Here is a 20,199-nt window from a genome sequence, read left to right as displayed (position 1 = left end):
GTGTTCCCTAGTTTCCCTAGTAGAAAAATAACAACTGATGAAGAATTACACATATACAAAGATAATATATAATAATAGAATTCTCTAGAAAATGTGGCATGAATGTGAAATTTGGAATTATTTAATTGAGGAATTAGAATACAACCAAATATTACTTAAAAACCACCAATAGCTCATTCTTAGCTACAATTTAATAGTTAGTCCAAGTTTCTTGATCAAGACTATTAGAATTTAAAATTACTACTAATTTTTTTTTTTTTTTTAGATGTTTCAAAAAATTTAATATAAATCTTTCAAGCCTTAAAGCTCATGACACCATTTGACAACTAGATGCCTGATAAATCATATTTATTATTTTATCCTTATTTCTTTATAAACTGTCAACTAAAATATTACATTTTTTCAATAAGAAGAGGGCGAGCCCAGACTTGATATATTAAATAAGAGCCATTACATTTCAAGAAGAATTTTGAAATATTAATAAGGTTTCTAACATTACTAGCAAAATATATATACTTAGTATACTATTAAAAGAAAACACAATTTTATGAACCATAAAATGATTAAAGTAAATATAATTTTTTCTATATTTCAAGGAAATAACTATAGAGTTGTACATGTATTTATAAATGTTGGTTCGAATTTCTACTATTTCATAAGGACTAATAACTCTTAATTTTATTCCTCTCCTACTTTACTTGCACTTATTTTAACATTTAGACTGTGAAAATATCTAGCCCATTTTTTCATCATTGAGAGTGAAGGTATCCTTGATTTGAGATTGAATTACTATATTTGATTAATGATTTTATGCGGAGAGTAATTTTCTTTAATTAGTGAAATGCCATTTTTATTTCCTTTTCAATGAAATACAAATAATTCCTTAAAGTTACTCATTATATTCCAAATGATATCAAGCAAGTTTTATTATATAGAGGATCAATTGCACTAAAGAAAAAGGTGATACACTTCACTTATTTAGGAGTGGTAATTATTTACAATGTAGAGGAAGGCATAGAAAGCCATGCCTTCTACATTATTGGTGAGAGATAGATAATAATCTAGAGGACATAGCAGACCGAGACCTCTGTATTATTGGTGAGTGATAGATGGGTAGATAATAATCCGGAAAGCTCCAACTTGCAAAATAATTTAACACCCGACTTCAAAAATTAATTCAAGACCATCAAAGTTAATGTTGAGATATTCTAATATACTTTTGTAAACTGCATTTAAAATTTAATTGTTTTCTTTAGCAGATAAAATTTGACCATCATTTATAGAAGCATAATAAAAATATATTTTACACAATGGAGTGCTAATTCCAAGGTAATTACTATAGAGTTATCCATGTATTTATAAATGTTTGTTCACATTTATACTATTTCATAAGGACTAATATGAACTCTTAATTTTATTGTTCTCCTACTTTATTTACAGTTATAACATTTAGATTGTGAAAATATCTAGCCCATTTTTTTAATCACTGAGAGTGGAGGTATCCTTGATTTGACATTGAATTAGTATATTTTATTAACGATTTTATGTGGAGAGTGATTCTCTTTCATTAGTGAAATGTGGTTTTTATTTCCTTTCCAACGAAATACAAGTAATTCCTTAAAGTGACTAATTATATTCCAAACGATATCAAGCAAGTCTTATTATATTGAGGATCAATTATTACACTAAAGAAAAGGTGATACACTTCACTTATTTAGCAGTGGTAATTATTTACAATGTAAAGAAGGCATAGAAAGCCATGCGTTCTGCATTATTGGCGAGAGATAGATAATTATCCGGAGGACATAGCGGACCGAGACCTCTGTATTATTGGTGAGTGATAGATAGATAGATAATAATCCGGAAAGATTCCACTACCTAGTATGGGGTGGGGGTGAAGTCGACGGGGTAGACGGGAGTTTTGTTGGGATAGAAGAGGCCGAAATGGCGCTGGACATCGGGGCCGGACTCGATGTTGTGGTTGAAGAGGGAGAAAATGTAGGCGTGGATGGGGTTTCCAGGCCTCCTGGGCGTTCCCTGGTTGGAGGAGACATGCCTGATGAGGTTGTTATTGTACGCCCTGGCGTTGTCCACGGTTGCCACCCCATCATCTCCCGCAGAGGGCCACCCGCTCTCCGTAATGAGCAGGGGTAGACGTGGATGTCCCTCTCTTTCAAGCGCGGCAATGACAGAGTCCACCGTCGCGTCGAACAAATTCCTGTACTGAAGACCTCCGTCGTGCACCACCGGGGCGGAGGGTTTGAAGAGCGCATAGTCCAAGGATATCTGGTCCCTGTTGCCCGCGTAGGTATAATAAGGGTACACATTCACCATGAATGGAGAGCCGTTGTCAGCCAAGAACTTTAGCAGAGGGCGGAGTGTGCTCTTTAGATCGTTGCGGAACTCACCCTGAGAGGGGCGCGGATCATAATAAGAATCTCCCGCTCCCGCCAGCACAGATGAGGCCGCCTGGGTGGTGGAGACCTTTATATCCTTGTCCAGATTGGCCTTGCGCAGTGCGGTCTGAATGTTTCGTATTGCGGGGAGGAGATGTGAGACGTATCTCTCGTTTCCGTAATGCAGCACCTCGTTTCCCACCGAAATGTATTTGATATTGGCGGCCGGGTAGAAGGAGCCAACGTTGTCCCTCACCCACCCATTGGCTGCCGCCTGGTTGCTCGCAACCTTCTCGAGCTCCTCGTTCCTCAGTCCAACTATTACTTCTTCTATGCCCGTCTTCTCCAGGGCTCTCAGAGCTTCGACGCGATCATGATCATGTGCCTCCAAAATCCTCACTTTCCCGATGTTGTGGCGCTTCAGCAGCTCCACCACCTCGCGCGGGCTGGGTACATTCCCCGATGTTCCACAGCACACTCCCACTGCACGGGGCATTCAACATTAGAAAATATTCTAATAACAATCACAATCAAAACATACTGCGCCACCGATCTTCCAATTACAATTCTAACAGCAACTTATCTAATGTATACATACCTCTGGCGGCCATAGTTACTCCTCAACTAATTCGGACAAACTGATATCTTTGGAAAAAAGCTAAATATTAATGGCTACGATTTTGGTTGTAGGATGCAATACTTGTGATACTTAGTGAATGAAAACCACAAGGCCCGATTGGGTATTTATAGTTTGCAATCGAGTCGGTCATTGCGGCAAACCATTTGTACATATACTTTGCCACCAGATGCTATGGAAACCATTTAAAGTGCAAACTCTTCAACCCCCCTTATCCCAATAACACGACTACATTCAGTTTCATTTGTTGGAATATAACGCGGATGCATCTTTTAACCTGCTCACGGTTCTACGAGGCTCAATGTCTATCTATCTTCAGGAATAGAATTCAACAGATTAGAGTTTCCGCATAAGATATCTATGCTTTGACAATCGAACATACAGTCCACGTAATTATCTCGATCGCCTCGATCACACGAAACATTTTTACCCATTTGACCTGCAATACGGATTACAATTTCAACCTCAACTCGCCACAAGCTCCACATCACTAGTTTGTACAGCCAAATGACACATATAGCTGATCTTCTCGCCGCAACATCCAGAGTTCTAGTTGCCGCGTACGGTGAAAGAATTGCAGGTTATTTGTATCTCAAACACTTCTTAATTCAACCATAGATCCTGACGAGGACACTTGGGACTTTGACTTGTTATTAAAACGTCATTCCAAGACATTGACAATGTTTGGAAGTTTCTTTTCACTAAATAAATAAAATAAGTAGTTGTTATTATACTTAATTTACGTTCTTTGTGCAATTTTAATCTGTAGTCAATTTTAATTTACATATGATATTATATTAGAAAAAATATTTTTAATATTTTATTTTTATTTAAATCTAAAATTTAAAATATATTTCAGACAGTAAGAAACATAATCTTTTAATTTATCATTGATCATTTGAAATCTATAGCAATCTATCCTTACTTGGATTTCTTTTGTTTCTCTTCAAATTTTCCTAAATCAATGATATTCGTCCACTAGCTTAGTCTTGAAAATCAAAGGGTTTATGACTTGCCTCTTTAAAGTTACAAATAGTTTAATCCCCAAGTTATTCAACAATAATCTACCCTCCACAATGCATCATAATTAGATATTAAATGTATCCAATGATGGTGATCCTTCTCATTGGTTGGATCATATTAACTATCTCATTCCTACAATATATCTGTCACTTCATGTGGAAGAAATTATTTCACAATTCACTTTATAAACTGCAAGCGATTTTCTAGAAGTTAAATCCCAGGCCTAGCATTTCCCACAATTACTAGGATCCCAAATCATCCTTGAGAATTAATAAATTTTAGGATTCAATTATCCTTGTCATGGAGTTATGGTTCTCCTATGCTAGTTTGATTTTATTTAGAGTTAAAAATTGTGTGGCAAATTAAAATTTTCAATTTTCTCAATCATTCTCAAATCTTTACTCAAATAATATCCTTGGAAACCTTTGTACCAATCATTTCCTTGACTTCCTTCCTAGGATAATTGTTCAATGCTTGATAAGTTCGATATCATTTGTCTATAGTACTATACATTAATACCATATTCTTCTTCATAAAGTTAAAGATAAGTTAATTTTACTAACAAAGCTAAAATATTCATAGGTAACTTCACATATGCAAGAGAAAGAAGCACACATGGCTAGTAAAAAATCAAGTGCAAAACAAAAAAAATCAAATTACTTGTGCTAGGATGCAGAATCTAGTGGAAAATATATTGCATTGATTTATATACTTGATTACACTACTAGAACTCGATCACTTTAGTTGTTCAAATGGTAAGAATTCAGAAAAATTTGCATTCAATTTTTTTAAAAGCCTATGTGCAAGTTTTGGGTAACCAATGTATCGGATATGCGATAAGGTTGTGTAATGTTTTTTCCTTTGCATTAGTATTAGGATTGGAAGCAAAAAGTCAACGCAAATTGCAAAACACTTTTTGGATGTTGTTAGACTAGTTTTTTTTTCTCATCACCATTTTTTGGCCCACCATGATCCTGTACATAACCTTTAGTAACTATATAACTGATAGTTTGGTAACAAACTATTATGCACTTTCACACTTTAAAATGTATTATTGCAACACAACATCCTAGTTTATAAATAATTCTTTACGAAAAAGTATAATATTTAATCTCTCTATCTTTCCATGCTAGTTTAAATGATGTAGCACAAGGGAAGGTCTATCCCTTGAGATTTTTATATTCCTCTAGCTTTCTACTATTTCCTTCTCTATAGTTGGTTCTAGGACTCGTCAACTTTCTCACAAGATATAAAGAAATTAAATACATATTGTGGTCAATCACAAAACTTGAGATCAAAATAGAAAAGTACCATTTTTTGATTTAAAATATTATTCACTGGGGTAAATAAATATTTATTGCTAGGTTTAACCCCAAAAAAGGGCCACACGATTTTTTTCTTGTTTTCATCTGAGGCCTCTTCTCTTTTAGGGTTGTAATGTCCTTTGCATATAATTTTGAATATTCTCCCTCAAGGATGTTGGAAAAGTCGATCTATCCTAGGATCCATGAGTTCCTCCATAATTTTGTAAAAAAAATCTTCATACCCATCCTCTATAACTACATATGTATGACTGTTTAGAGAACCTAAAAGCTGGTTATTTCTATTGAGTTCCACTATCAAGGGTCTATCATCAAAAGCATAGGAAAAACTTCTATCTCTCACTATAACCTATACAAACCCTTGCTTCATTCCACCCATCCCCTCCACTTCAATAATCATTTCATGATAATAAAAATTAGGTTCCGTATATTCTAAGATATATTTTTGGTATATTATATCAATAATAAAGTAAAAAATTAAATTGTTTTTCTGAAATTTAACATCATGATCTATTTTTAACTATTTATGTTTCTACAAATGCCAATGACATTTATTTATTGAAGAAAAATATGAAAATTTTAAGGTTATTTAGACAAATAGATTAGAAAAGCTCAAACTTCATTTTAATGGCCTTGATTTTTTTTTTGAAGTGGTTTATTGAATTATTTGACAAGTTGGAGCTATTAGCATAGTATAGCAATCACTTTAGTTTCATTTTGTCAACAATTCTTTCAAATTATTCTATCATTTCTTAATGGTATCGTTACATTTTCAACTTATTTTTATTGTGACCCTCTTTTATGAAGAGGTTCCTATTAATTTTGAAACATATCCAAATTTTATCATTCAACTATATAAAGAGAAAGAAATGTATTCAAAAAACTTGTTCAAGGAATATTTATGCATTTTCCCCATTCTAACTAAGCTTATTTCCATTTTTTTTTTTTGATATATGATTGAAAATCACATTGGAAACTTTCTGTAATAAATCCAAAGTCTTAAAAATTGGTTGATCGGTGGGTTCCAGATATAGACAATGATTGGTAGGATTTTCTTAAGATTTGGAGAAAGAATTAATTAACTCCTCTTTAAATTTTAAGAGGGACACCAACTAGAATTCTAATATTTCTTAATAATATCTTCGTGTATATAATATTTAATCCGTAGTATTGATAGGTAAAATTAATATTGCTTCTTTCTTATTTACTCCTTCATCTAGTATTCATTTAGGAATAATTTATATACTCATAAAAAGAAGAGAGTTCTATGATTGATGATGATTGATCTACATATTCTTTACCTTTTCAAGGGGGAAATTACATAGAGTATGAAAATTTATAGTAGATAATAGATTGGAAGAAACCTTATCATAAATAAGATAGGAAGAAGACAAGAGAAGGTTGAACATGTTGTTGATTGCAACTTCTTCAAGAATTTCAAAGATCTATCATCTGGTTTTATGTTGAAACCACAAATTGGAGTCTTTCTATGAAGGAGTTGGCAGATTTGGTAGTTCTTCTAGACTACGTAAAAGTACAATTAGTTGCCACACTTATTAAAAGGACAAGGCTAACAAAACTAGAAATATTCAACTTGAATGACATAAACTTGCATTGTTTTTTGGAATTTGTGAACACTCTAAATTGATCAAATGTTTAAAATTGGATGAAGTTTATGATTTTTATTTTAGATATATTTTCTAAATTGGAATTTATATTAAAAAAAAAAATTAAGATAATTTTTAAACTGCAAAAAATTAGGGGTCTAGTTCCTACCAAACACTTATATACAAATAAACTGATTTATTTCTAATTTCAAAACATGTTATATATGACATATATAGATAGTTCATGAAGAATTTTTTTATGGTTTTTGACCTAGACTTTTCTCTTTTATAACAACTCCATACCAAATCATCTACAATTGTCATCTTTCATCTCCCACCATAATTCTCATAACATATATATCGAAATAAAAAACTAAAACATACATTCTTGAAGAGAACTTTCTCCTCTAGTACATAATATGTTTTTCAAACTTTTCTAATATAATTAACTATTTTATTTTCTTTCTCTGAATAACATCTTTATAACTGGAACGTATGGAAGGAAGAGAACAACCATATCTTTAGATATACAAGTACCCCTTTGGGAGTGGTCACACATAAAATTATGTGAGGATTTAGCGAGTGTTCCCTTAGCTCAAAATGGAAACCACCTCCTCACCACCCCCTCGCCCCCCATACACACACAAACACAAATTGAGTAGGACTCAATACATTTCTTTTGCACCAATCAAGTTATTGTGAGAATTTATAATTCCAAGTTCTAAAAACCTTGATAAAAATGATACGAAAGGTCATTCACCCTATATCTACTAAAAAATATGGAAAGAATAAATAATCATATCTTCAAAGCTACAATTACTCTTCTAGGAGTGGTCACACATAAAACTTTTAGAGGATTTTGAGTAAGTGTACCCTTAGTTGGAAATTTAAACCGCCTACTCACTCCCCCACACAAATTGAGTGGATTGGGCACAGTTTTGGGGCATCAATAAAGTTATTAAGAGAATTGATAATACTAACTTCCAGAAAAGATAGCAAACTAAGTGGCAGCCACCTCCCTTGAACTAGATGAAATTCAATTTTGATGGGTCTAAGCATTGGGTGGACACTGTGTTGGGAGGAATAATATAGAGTGCACAAGGAGCTTGTATCAACAAATATTGTAAAAAATGTGGAAGACTTTTGAGTAATGAGGCAAAAGTGCATGGACTTGTGTGGGGAGTGCAACTAGCTAGTAGCATGAAAATTCAAAACTTGCTTGTGGAGGGAGATTATTCGTTAGTCATTAAGATTATCAAGAGGGATATTATGATGAGTTGGTATGCCACCTTGATTATAAGTGGTAAATCAAGATAAAATTTCATAATATCATCAATGCTTAATTTTGGTAGAATGAGCATGAAGATCTTCCGATGGTGATCAAATCAGTTGTTGAAAAAGAGGCCTTTCACTCATGGAGTACAATTTTCTAGCGTACGACAGTGATAGTCTCGTCACAATGAACTTGGTGATGGCTATTAGTATGACCAAAAAATTATTTGGTTTGTTTGGTGGGTAGTGTCATCATGGTGCTAAGTTTGAATGAGGCCTTTATGCTGATAAACACATGTGATGCTACCTTTAGATAAAATGTGGTAATCATTACTTGTGATGGGAATTGGAAAGTCATTATTCAATGCAATAATTGGGGTGATATTTTACATCATCCAAGATGGATTTCCAAATCTTGAGACTGGGCTTCAAAAGGAAATTAGAAATATATTATTATCTTGCAACTTAAGAACAAATATTATCCTAAATCAAAACCTATAGAACCTAAGTGGCCGTTCTTCACTCTGGATTTTCATAATTTTAAGCTTTGGCACCTAGTGTATTACGATTCACCTCTAGTTTTTTTTGAATATTTTGTTGAAGTGGGTGAAGGATATGGCATTCAAACTTAAGGAAGGGGAAGAAGATCCGATTGGATACCTTGATGAAGATAAAGTTATGGAGGGAGAGAATTTGAGAATTGAACCATCAAGAATTAAGAGAGATATTATGGAAGACATAGCCATGTGGCCACATTTGAAGGAAGATGGATTCATCCCTTTCATGGAGAGCATCAAGGGCCATGATGAGATGCTCACGAGGCACTTTGTGGACTCTTTGAAGAAGTGTTAGGTTACTATTAATGGAATCACTTTTGAGGTCATTCAAGATTTGAGAGCCAACACAAATATCATGTCAATGGAAGTAAAATCATGGAGGAAGAAGGCTAGAGTGGCAAATGAGATGAGCCTCAAAAACTTCTTTTTCTTGGACAAAACCTATATCTATTTCCATGGTGGTTTCGTGCAAGAAAATCTTCCAAAACTATGGGATATGGTATTCTATGTTATAGTATGATATGGTAGCATGTAGGATAGATTCAAGGTCTTCTATTACTACCACTTTCCTATTCTTAACCATTTTCAGAACAAGGATTGTATTTCCTTCATTTTTCTCCAATTACATTCTATCGAAGATTGCATGTGGAATATTAGGAATAAATGTGAGGAAGGAAACAATTAAATTATTTATCTTCAAGCACTAATTTTCTATCTCTTTAAATATTAAAAGTCCCTTCGCCCTCATATCCTTAGCTTGCATACTTTACCCTTAAAAATTACTGGTCAAAGTTCTTCCCACCCACCATCAAACCCAAGGTTGATGAAGAACTCACTGCCTTGGCTAAGAAAAGCGAGAAGGAAAAATTAAAATCCTTAATGACGAGAATATAGGTACCACCTGTAGGAAGGGAATCACATGGGTGAGCAAAAAACTAAGCAATAAAAAACCCCTTGACAATTCCCAGAATGTTTAAACTGGACAAATCTAGAAGGAAGTTAGGCCCTAGACCTAAAGATGTGGTGAGTAGAAGGAATTATGGGAAGAAGAAGAGGAATAAAATGATAGCAAGGGTAAGAATGAGGATGTCATGGAGAAGGTTCAAAATAGTCCCTTCCTCTCTAAAGTTTTAGAAACTTTGAAAAGCGATGCCCAAACTCTAGATTCTGGGAAATATTAGAATGTTGAAGAGAAGGGAATGGTCACTTTATTGATCAAGATGTGTAACTTTGGTAGCAAACCCAGGCGGAGGTCACTCAAGGAGATGGGGACCAAAAGGGTAAGGACTTGGGGGGAGATCATACTTAACGAAAATATTCCAAAGTGAAAAAAAATGATAAAGTGTAGGGAAATTTGGAGGTGGAGAAGCTAGAGAGGTCCATTACTGAACTAATAAAAAAGAGCATAGACCTAGACGATAAGTTTGATAGGGTTTCCAATTTCTCAGTGTGTGTTATGCACTCAACAACCACTACCCTTTATCTCATGTAGACTAACAAGGATGGTGTAACCAATGAAGAAGAAGTGGAGGCTATTCGCTCTCTATACAACTTCATGGCTAATGATTGGCTCCACCTACTCTTGGAGAAACAATAAGAAGCCAATTTAATAGGTTTGAGAAACAAATAACTACATTCATCATTTCCTTTTAACCATACCATTAGTCGCTAATGCTAAGTTTAATTTTATAAACAATAAAAAGTTTTAAGAATAATTCCCTTTGGAATCAAATTCATCGATTTATTTCATTGAGGAAAAATAGGTTGTGACATCCCTCCCCTCTTAGGAGATGCATCGTCCTCGATGCTTGAAGAATATTGCATCCATAATCAAAGAGAACCATTTTCACAATTTGGCTTCCAATGTTTCAATGCTTGAAATTATGCATATATTTTGATTAAGAAATTATAAAAATCAACAAGATTGTGTACCATCTACTTCAACAAAATTGTCAAATTTATCACTTGAATGAAATGTAATTGTCATTAGATATATTAACATAGAACCTTTCATAACACATAATTGAACTAACACATAATTGAAGTAACACAATTCATGGAGAAACATACATACTTTGAATTATTTAATCATTTGAAGAAATTTCCTATGTGAGTGTGTGAATTCCATTACCATTCTATAGTTTTACAGGGTTAGGCTACCTCTCTCCGACAATATTCCCCCTTTCTGATAATGTGTCGTTCCCTATGTTACATTACAAGAACAACACCCAATGTCAGTCCATCACATATTATAAATCAAATTGACCTTCCAATGAAATATAAAATCATATACTTCCTTATCTCAAGAAGTCTCAAATTTTGTACATTTGACTTAAAATCACATGATATCACACACATACCTATGCACTTACCATACCTTGGCATCACCTGGGGATTTTTCCTTTCTAGTAGGTCCTTCTTATCCACATCCTGCCATACTAATTAGTATCTCAAGGAGATCAACTCCAATATTAGTAGTCAAAAATTTTGTTCAACTTTATGACTTCTTAACTCATCTTATAATCACAAGCCATATGTACCATACATACCATCTAACATGTGCTCGCAAAGTGAGTAATTGTCCACATCAATAGACCAATGTCCTCGAAACATAATCAAGTAATGCAATCTAATTACATCTAAGTCATCCTCATTAGATCATCAGGAAAAATAATGACATGCACATATAAAATGATTAATGTAATCATTAACATTTAATCATCATTATGCATCTTAACGTGTCATATAGCTCCAAATTAACAACATATATTTAACAAATATTATAGATAGATCAAGGATAGAATGTCTCACAATCAAATATGTCAAGTAGCATTAATCCAAGTTCTACACCAATAGATAATTCAACCAAATCCTAAACAAAAAAGTCAACCAAAGGGTCTAAGTCTATGTTGAACACCATATCGACTAGTAGTCAAACAGATAACTCAAGATGACTACATCGTTGATCATTATTCATTGACCAAATTGACAAAATAAAAGGTGTTAACAACATTCTATAAAGTAAAAGTCACATGCATGGTGGATCATCACATATAAATAACACCAATGCAAAAATATTATCAAAATAGATACATAAGTGTTTCCATCCTCATAGAAAGACCATATTTTCATACACTTTCCACATAGGAAAAAAAGTCAAATAGAGTTAGTCAAAATTTGTCTACAATTAGTTGAATCAACAAGTAGATACAATATCTTCCAATTAAGTTTGCAACTTCATTCTACTTTCCAACATTCATGTCAAAATGATAGGTGTAATTTTTTTTCCTATCCAATTATCAACCAAATTGTCGAACACAACATATCATCACATGACTATCCCATAAATGAAAATATAAAAAGAATCACATAAATAAGAAAACTATAGCTTGATTAGTTAACATTTGTTTCACTGCCATAATCAAGGATTAACAATAATTATCCATTTACAAATGTAACTCATGACATTATCTAAGGAATCTATCCATCAAATGCATGATTTACTAAATATACGAAGTATAATGTAAAGCATCATACCTCACTGGCCATCATAGAAAATGCAGACCTACATGTCGGACATGGAACAATAGGCACATCATACGAGCACAGTGTCATCTATCATATGGTCAGCACCATTAAGTAAATCATCTAGGTATGCTCACTAATCACTTGCAAGGATCAGTAATCCAATTTTTATCAATTGAGTGACCTTAGGCCCGCACGCCCATTTTGTCAACATAGTGTGCTTAACCAACATATAAGAACATGTTGCGATGTATGGCCTTTATGCCATTAAATCATCAAATAATGACGTAATTAAGTACATCTCAAATGATGAGATAAACAATCAAACTAAGATGACATTTTCATTGTGTTCTTCAGTGAATCCAATCTCCAAAGCTATAGGACATCTCCCACCTACTTCCTGAGACAGAAGTTTGGCCCAGATGCTTTAACCTCACCAACCATAGAGTGACACTTTCCTCAAAATTCTTCCTAACACGAAGAATTCCACGACCCTAGCACGAGAAGCCTAGCTTCTAGAATAAAGGGCGTCCCAATTTTTATTTGGGGATGGTACGTTATCCTTCAACTATTGAATGAAGGGCGTCCAAATTTTTATTTTTATTTTTTGTTTCCTTGAGTTATTATTTCCTTTAATTTAGAATCCCTGATAGCAATACAAGAGGGAGATGTGGTTAAAGGTGGAAACCCAATCAAGTAAGACACTCACTCAGACAGAATGTTCAATCCTTACTTAGATTGAATCTATCAATGTTCATCTAATTCTTTCCACACATATACACAAAGCTGATTTAGTGAGAAGGAATATAATAAAGAAATGGAACCTAAAGTTTAGAGGTCAATGCTTGTCAACTTCATAGCTTGATTCCTTGGTTCCTCCGGGTTCTATCCGAAGCTCACTGGTATAGCTGCAGTAACTTTCCTTGGCAAATAGAGATCTCACACCATCTCTAGCCTAATCTTCCCCACCCTTGGTCATGCCAATTCCGCTATCCACAATACTTAGGCACTTGTTTGATTTTTTAGGAATAATTTGAATGAGAAGATCAGGTTGAGCATCCAATTTGCTATTACCCATTAGCCGTTCAAACCGAATCTTGTCCAAAGTATCAGAAGCATTGCCGATAAGTTCCTGAAGAAAAATCTCAATGTTACTATAAAAGGTGTTAATAATGAGACTCAAAAGCTGATTAATTTTGGCCTGAAATGAAAAGGTCTCAAATTCTCCCATATTTACATCTACCATTGCCGATTTGACAGTAGCAAGCACTCGCCTCTAGATTAAAGCTCAGGAAAAATAGAAAAGGGCTTCACAAATATGGACCGTACTAAAGCCAAAATTGAACTCTCTACCCCCCTACATCAGATATGCACATGAAATATTAGTAAGTAGTCATTCCTCTCCCCAATTACTCACCTTAGATATGAGAAAATAACTCAGCACAACAAGAATCAGGTACTCAACTGAGTTACTCTAACCATCCAGATTCGTGGCAGTGCACAAAATTTGATAAGAAGCAAATTTAATAGGTTTGAAAAACAAATAACTACATTCATCATTTCCTTTTAATCATACCATCAGCCGCTAATGCTAAGTTTAATTTTATAAACAATAAAAAGTTATAAGAATAATTCCATGTGGAATTAAATTCACCGATTTATTTGGTTCAGGGAAAATAGGTTGTGACAGTTGTCCCTCACCCACTCGTTAGCTGCCATCTGGTCACTTGCAACCTTCTTGAGCTCCTCATTCCTCACTCCCACTACTACTTCTTCTATGTTAGTCTTCTCTAGGGCTCTTAGAGCTTCCACGTGATCGTGTGCTTCTAAAACCATCACTTTCCCAATGTTGTGTACTCCAGTAACTCCATCATTGTCAACCTTAAACATCACACACTAAGGAAGAAATTAAGCTAGGAAAAGTAAGTCAAACTTTGACTATTTAACACTTTTACACTAAAAATCAAGTCTTAGTGTGATGTTTAAACTCCATCACTTTTTACAGGCTGGGTACATTCCCCAATGTTCCATAGCACACTCTCACTGCACGGGGCTATAGATGCATCTTTTAACCTTCTCACAGTTCTACGAGGATTAATGTCTATCTATCTTTAGGAATTGAATTCAACAAATTAGAGTTTTTGCATAGGAATATAAGAAAGATATATATATTCTGACCATCGATCATACAATCACATTATTTTACTCCATCCATTCAGAATAGAGAACAACATGCAACTATTTTACTCGGATCACAATTTGAATTTCATCTCACCACCATATCCACATCAATAGTTTCCACATATGGTGGAAGAATTGTAGGTTATTTTCATCCAACTACATTTAGAATATACTTAAGTTATTACGAAATTAGGAACTATAACTTATTTCAAACACTCCCTCTACATGTATCACTCGAATGATGGGTTTTCATGCAAAGTGAAAGTACTTCGGCATTGACACTAGTTATCAACACATCATTCCATGTGGTTGTGAAAGTTAAGAGGTTTCTTTTAAATAAAGAAAGAAAGGAGTCGTTAGATTAGATTTAGGTTCTGGGAATCGGGTGGTGAATAAAAGCGCTAATTTTCAACAAATCACTAAGGTAGTAGTTAGATTAGATTTAGGTTCGGGTGGTGAATAGGTCGAAATAGACAAGTAAATTTTCCAAAATGATAAAATAGATTATTATATATATTTTTAATTTTAAAATCATATATTTTTTTTAAAAATATCTATGATGGAAACATTTTAAACTTTCTAAGTTGTGACAACACATGGCCTTTGTATGATACTACATTCCCATATGAAAATTATATTAACTAAAATATTATATTGTTAAATAATTTGTAAGTTTGTAATGGTTAAAATTAGGAAATAGCCTACAACACAATGGTATCTAGGAGGTCTTGAGTTTGAATCTACTCAAGCTTCATAAAAAAAAATTAATCACAAAAAATAAATAAATTAATTTTAGCTTCGGCCTCTTATCGATCAAAAATAAAATAACATTATTATAATGGTTAAATTTTGTTATTCATGCTTTTGAAAGAAGAATTCCAATACAATGATATATTAAAAAATGACATACTTTTCTAGAAAATTCCCTTTATCCATTTAAATTCTTACACATTCCAACACATTTCCCTATTTTTTGCACAAATAAATATTACCAACTCTTACATATCAGGAAAGAAAAGATTAGACAATGATTGTCTAGGAAATCAAAAGAATTTGGCTTTGCAATGCATTCGATCAATATTACAATTTTCAAGCAAAATATTAACTATAATTCACTTATATGTAAAAAGTTATCAGTAAGGATGATGATTTGAGCATGAGATGAGAAGACCACCTAGGAAGGGGACACCTTTACACACTAAAGAGGAAGGAATGAAAGACTCTTAGAAGGACTAGCTTAAAGTTTCAATGGAAGAGATATCAGGGAAAGATATACATGATAGAAATATGTTCAAGGACAAGGAATCTTGAAATTATAATTGTTAGAAAGGGATCAAAAGATTAGATATTCCTAATACTTGAGAGCTTGAGAAATGCTAAAGGGATGCGGGAAAAGAGGAGGAGAATACAAATATGCCTTATTTACACACAAAAAAAGAAATATTTTTCTAGAAACTACAATGTTGGTCCACTACAGAGTCACTATAAGAATGGGACATGACAAGTAAACATAATGAAACATTTATTTCCCTCTTTTTTCTTTCCAATTTTTTGAACCTTACAAACCTTAGTGTTGCAGATTTGAACTCAACCATTATAATGATTGAATTAAGTGTACATAAAATAAATTAAAGGTCCATAAAAATGGATCTTTAGTGTTTTAAATCTAATTATATAAATTTTAATTAAAAAATTTCTTATATTTCTTTAGGTAAAAGTACATGATTAATTTTTTAACAGTTGCATAACTTATCACAAACTTTGTTGAATTCCATATTTTTTTATAGTTTACTTTAACTTAGACAGACACATAAAATCTTTTGAGAAAAGGATTTCAATGCATTAGTATATTAAGAAAATGACATATTTTCCAGAAAATCTAGGCATCTCTCCTTGTTCTATAGAGAAATTTATTGTATACTTTTTAATACATTCATCCCTTTGCCTATTTAAATGTTTACACATTCTAATATATTTCCTTGTTTGTTATACAAAAAAATACTACCAACTCTTAGAGCTCATGGAAGAGCACAATCAACAATGGTCATATAGGAGACTAAAACAACATGGTTTTGAATTGCATTGGGTCAATAGTCATCTAGGAGACTAATTTGAACATCATTTTTTATTTGCATTAGGTCAATAGTTTGACATGGTACTTCCAGATTAATGCCCCAACAATGACCAAGCCTTCTCAACCCATCCTTACAAAAGACCTTTTGCATACTCTATGCATGGGTGAGACACCATTATCCTTTATTATTTTGAAATACGAAATCTATTTAATTTTTTGAAGTTTCCACTTAATTAAAAACTACATCATGGGTTATCCAGAACTAGTCACCTTGGGCTCTAACGTCGATTGTGTGCCACCCTTCACACTTTGGTCCTAGAAGGACCCTCCTATGCTCCAAATGAAAGTCAAGAAATGAATAAAACAAAAATATTTTATTTTTCTTTAGATGTTTCAAAAAACTTAATATGAATATTTCAAGCCTTAGAGAAAGAATTTGAAATGCCCTCCTGACACCATTTCATAACTAGAAGCCCGATAAATTGTATTTATTATTTTATCCTTATTTCTTTATAAATTATCAACTAATCTATTACTTTTTTTCAATAAGAAGAGGGTGATCTTGAACTTGATATATTAAATAAGAGTCATTACATTCCTCGATGTTGTGGCGCTTCAGCAGCTCCACCACCCCGCGCGGGCTGGGTACATTCCCCGATGTTCCATAGCACACTCCCACTGCACGTGGCATTCAAAATTAGAAAATATTCTAATAACAATCACAATCAAAACATACTGTGCCACCGATCTTCCAATTACAATTCTAACAGCAACTTATCTAATGTATACATAACTCTGGCGGCCATAGTTACTCCTTAACTAATTCGGACAAACTGATATCTTTGGACATGACTACATTCAGTTTCATTTGTTGGAATATAACGCGGATGCATTTTTTAACCTGCTCACGGTTCTACGAGGCTCAATGTCTATCTATCTTCAGGAATAGAATTTAACAAATTAGAGTTTCTGCATAAGATATCTATGCTTTGACAATCGAACATACAGTCCACGTAATTATCTCGATAACCTCGATCACACGAAACATTTTTACCCATTTGACCTGCAATACGGATTACAATTTCAACCTCAACTAGCCACAAGCTCCACATCACTAGTTTGTACAGCCAAATGACACATATAGCTGATCTTCTCGCCGCAACATCCAGAGTTCTAGTTGCCGCGTACGGTGGAAGAATTGCAGGTTATTTGTATCTTCAGGAATAGAATTCAAAAGATTAGAGTTTCTGCATAAGATATCTATGCTTTGACAATCGAACATACAGTCCACGTAATTATCTCGATCGCCTTGATCACACAAAACATTTTTACCCATTTGTCCTGCAATACAGATTACAATTTCAACCTCAACTAGCCACAAGCTCCACATCACTAGTTTGTACAGCCAAATGACACATATAGCTGATCTTCTCGCCGCAACATCCAGAGTTCTAGTTGCCGCGTACGGTGGAAAGCTAAATATTAATGGCTACGATTTTGGTTGTAGGATGCAATACTTGTGATATTTAGTGAATGAAAACCACGAGGCCCGCTTGGGTATTTATAGTTTGCAATCGAGTCGGTCATTTCGGCAAACCATTTCTACATATACTTTGCCACCAGATGCTATGGAAACCATTTAAAGTGCAAACTCTTCAAACCCCCTTATCCCAATAACACGACTACATTCAGTTTCATTTGTTGGAATATAACGCGGATGCATTTTTTAACCTGCTCACGGTTCTACGAGGCTCAATGTCTATCTATCTTCAGGAATAGAATTCAACAGATTAGAGTTTCTGCATAAGATATCTATGCTTTGACAATCGAACATACAGTCCATGTAATTATCTCGATTGCCTCGATCACACGAAACATTTTTACCCATTTGACCTGCAATACGGAATACAATTTCAACCTCGACTAGCCACAAGCTCCACATCACTAGTTTGTACAGCCAAATGACACATATAGCTGATCTTCTCGCCGCAACATCCAGAGTTCTAGTTGCCGCGTATGGTGGAAGAATTGCAGGTTATTTGTATCTCAAACACTTCTTATTTTATACTTATTTCTTTATAAATTATCAACTAAACTATTACATTTTTTCAATAAGAAGAGGGTGATCCTGAACTTGATATATTAAATAAGAGTCATTAAATTTTAAGATGAGATTTGAAACATTACTAAGGCTTCTAACATTACTAGAAAAACATATAAATACCTAGTATACTGATTAAAACAAAACACAATTCGGTGAACCTTAAAATGATTAAAGTAAAATATAACTTTTTCTATTAAATTGGAATTCCTAGAGATATTAAATCGAAAGAACTAATACAACACTCTATTTTTTGAAAGAGTGACCATTAATACCACCTAGAGGAAAATTAGATATAGAGGAGGTTGTGTAATGCGTGTTTAACGAGAGTTTTTAATTCTTTGTAAAATTAATTAATAAATATCTTTTTAATCCATAAAAGGTCGAAGCCTTATAGATTATATTAACATAAAATTTACAAAATCTCAGTTCAAATAGGCACTGGCAGAAAAGAACATAGAAAGAAAGCCTCTAGTCTTGCTTGGGACTAGGGGTCCTATATAGTGTACAAAGTTAAAAGGTGTGTTCCCTAGGTTCCCTAGTAGAAAAATAACAACTGATGAAGAATTACACATATACAAAGATAATATATAATAATAGAATTCTCTAGAAAATGTGGCATGAATGTGAAATTTGGAATTATTTAATTGAGGAATTAGAATACAACCAAATATTACTTAAAAACCACCAATAGCTCATTCTTAGCTACAATTTAATAGTTAGTCCAAGTTTCTTGATCAAGACTATTAGAATTTAAAATTACTACTAATTTTGTTTTTTTTTTTAGATGTTTCAAAAAATTTAATATAAATCTTTCAAGCCTTAAAGCTCATGACACCATTTGACAACTAGATGCCTGATAAATCATATTTATTATTTTATCCTTATTTCTTTATAAACTGTCAACTAAAATATTACATTTTTTCAATAAGAAGAGGGCGAGCCCAGACTTGATATATTAAATAAGAGCCATTACATTTCAAGAAGAATTTTGAAATATTAATAAGGTTTCTAACATTACTAGCAAAATATATATACTTAGTATACTATTAAAAGAAAACACAATTTTATGAACCATAAAATGATTAAAGTAAATATAATTTTTTCTATATTCCAAGGAAATAACTATAGAGTTGTACATGTATTTATAAATGTTGGTTCGAATTTCTACTATTTCATAAGGACTAATAACTCTTAATTTTATTCCTCTCCTACTTTACTTGCACTTATTTTAACATTTAGACTGTGAAAATATCTAGCCCATTTTTTCATCATTGAGAGTGAAGGTATCCTTGATTTGAGATTGAATTACTATATTTGATTAATGATTTTATGCGGAGAGTAATTTTCTTTAATTAGTGAAATGCCATTTTTATTTCCTTTTCAATGAAATACAAATAATTCCTTAAAGTTACTCATTATATTCCAAATGATATCAAGCAAGTTTTATTATATAGAGGATCAATTGCACTAAAGAAAAAGGTGATACACTTCACTTATTTAG

General features: G+C 33.2%; 1 protein-coding gene across 1 annotated transcript; it reads right to left on the bottom strand.

The window, feature by feature from the left end:
• Nucleotides 1–1,630: 1,630 nt before the first annotated feature.
• Nucleotides 1,631–3,022, bottom strand: LOC149570222 (glucan endo-1,3-beta-glucosidase-like). Its single transcript, XM_089822863.1, has 2 exons — nucleotides 2,995–3,022; nucleotides 1,631–2,879 (listed from the first exon to the last, which is right to left on the bottom strand). The coding sequence occupies exons 1-2, from the start codon at nucleotides 3,005–3,007 to the stop codon at nucleotides 1,879–1,881; spliced, it is 1,014 nt and encodes a 337-aa protein (XP_089678989.1). The 5' UTR covers nucleotides 3,008–3,022; the 3' UTR covers nucleotides 1,631–1,878.
• Nucleotides 3,023–20,199: the final 17,177 nt, after the last annotated feature.

The sequence above is a fragment of the Cupressus sempervirens genome, chromosome 3, assembly GCF_028749045.1.
Source record: "Cupressus sempervirens isolate cs-2001-9-10 chromosome 3, ASM2874904v1, whole genome shotgun sequence".
Taxonomy (NCBI): Eukaryota; Viridiplantae; Streptophyta; class Pinopsida; order Cupressales; family Cupressaceae; genus Cupressus; species Cupressus sempervirens.
Note: the sequence above shows the minus strand (reverse complement) of the source record. Positions and strands in the feature narration are given on the sequence as shown.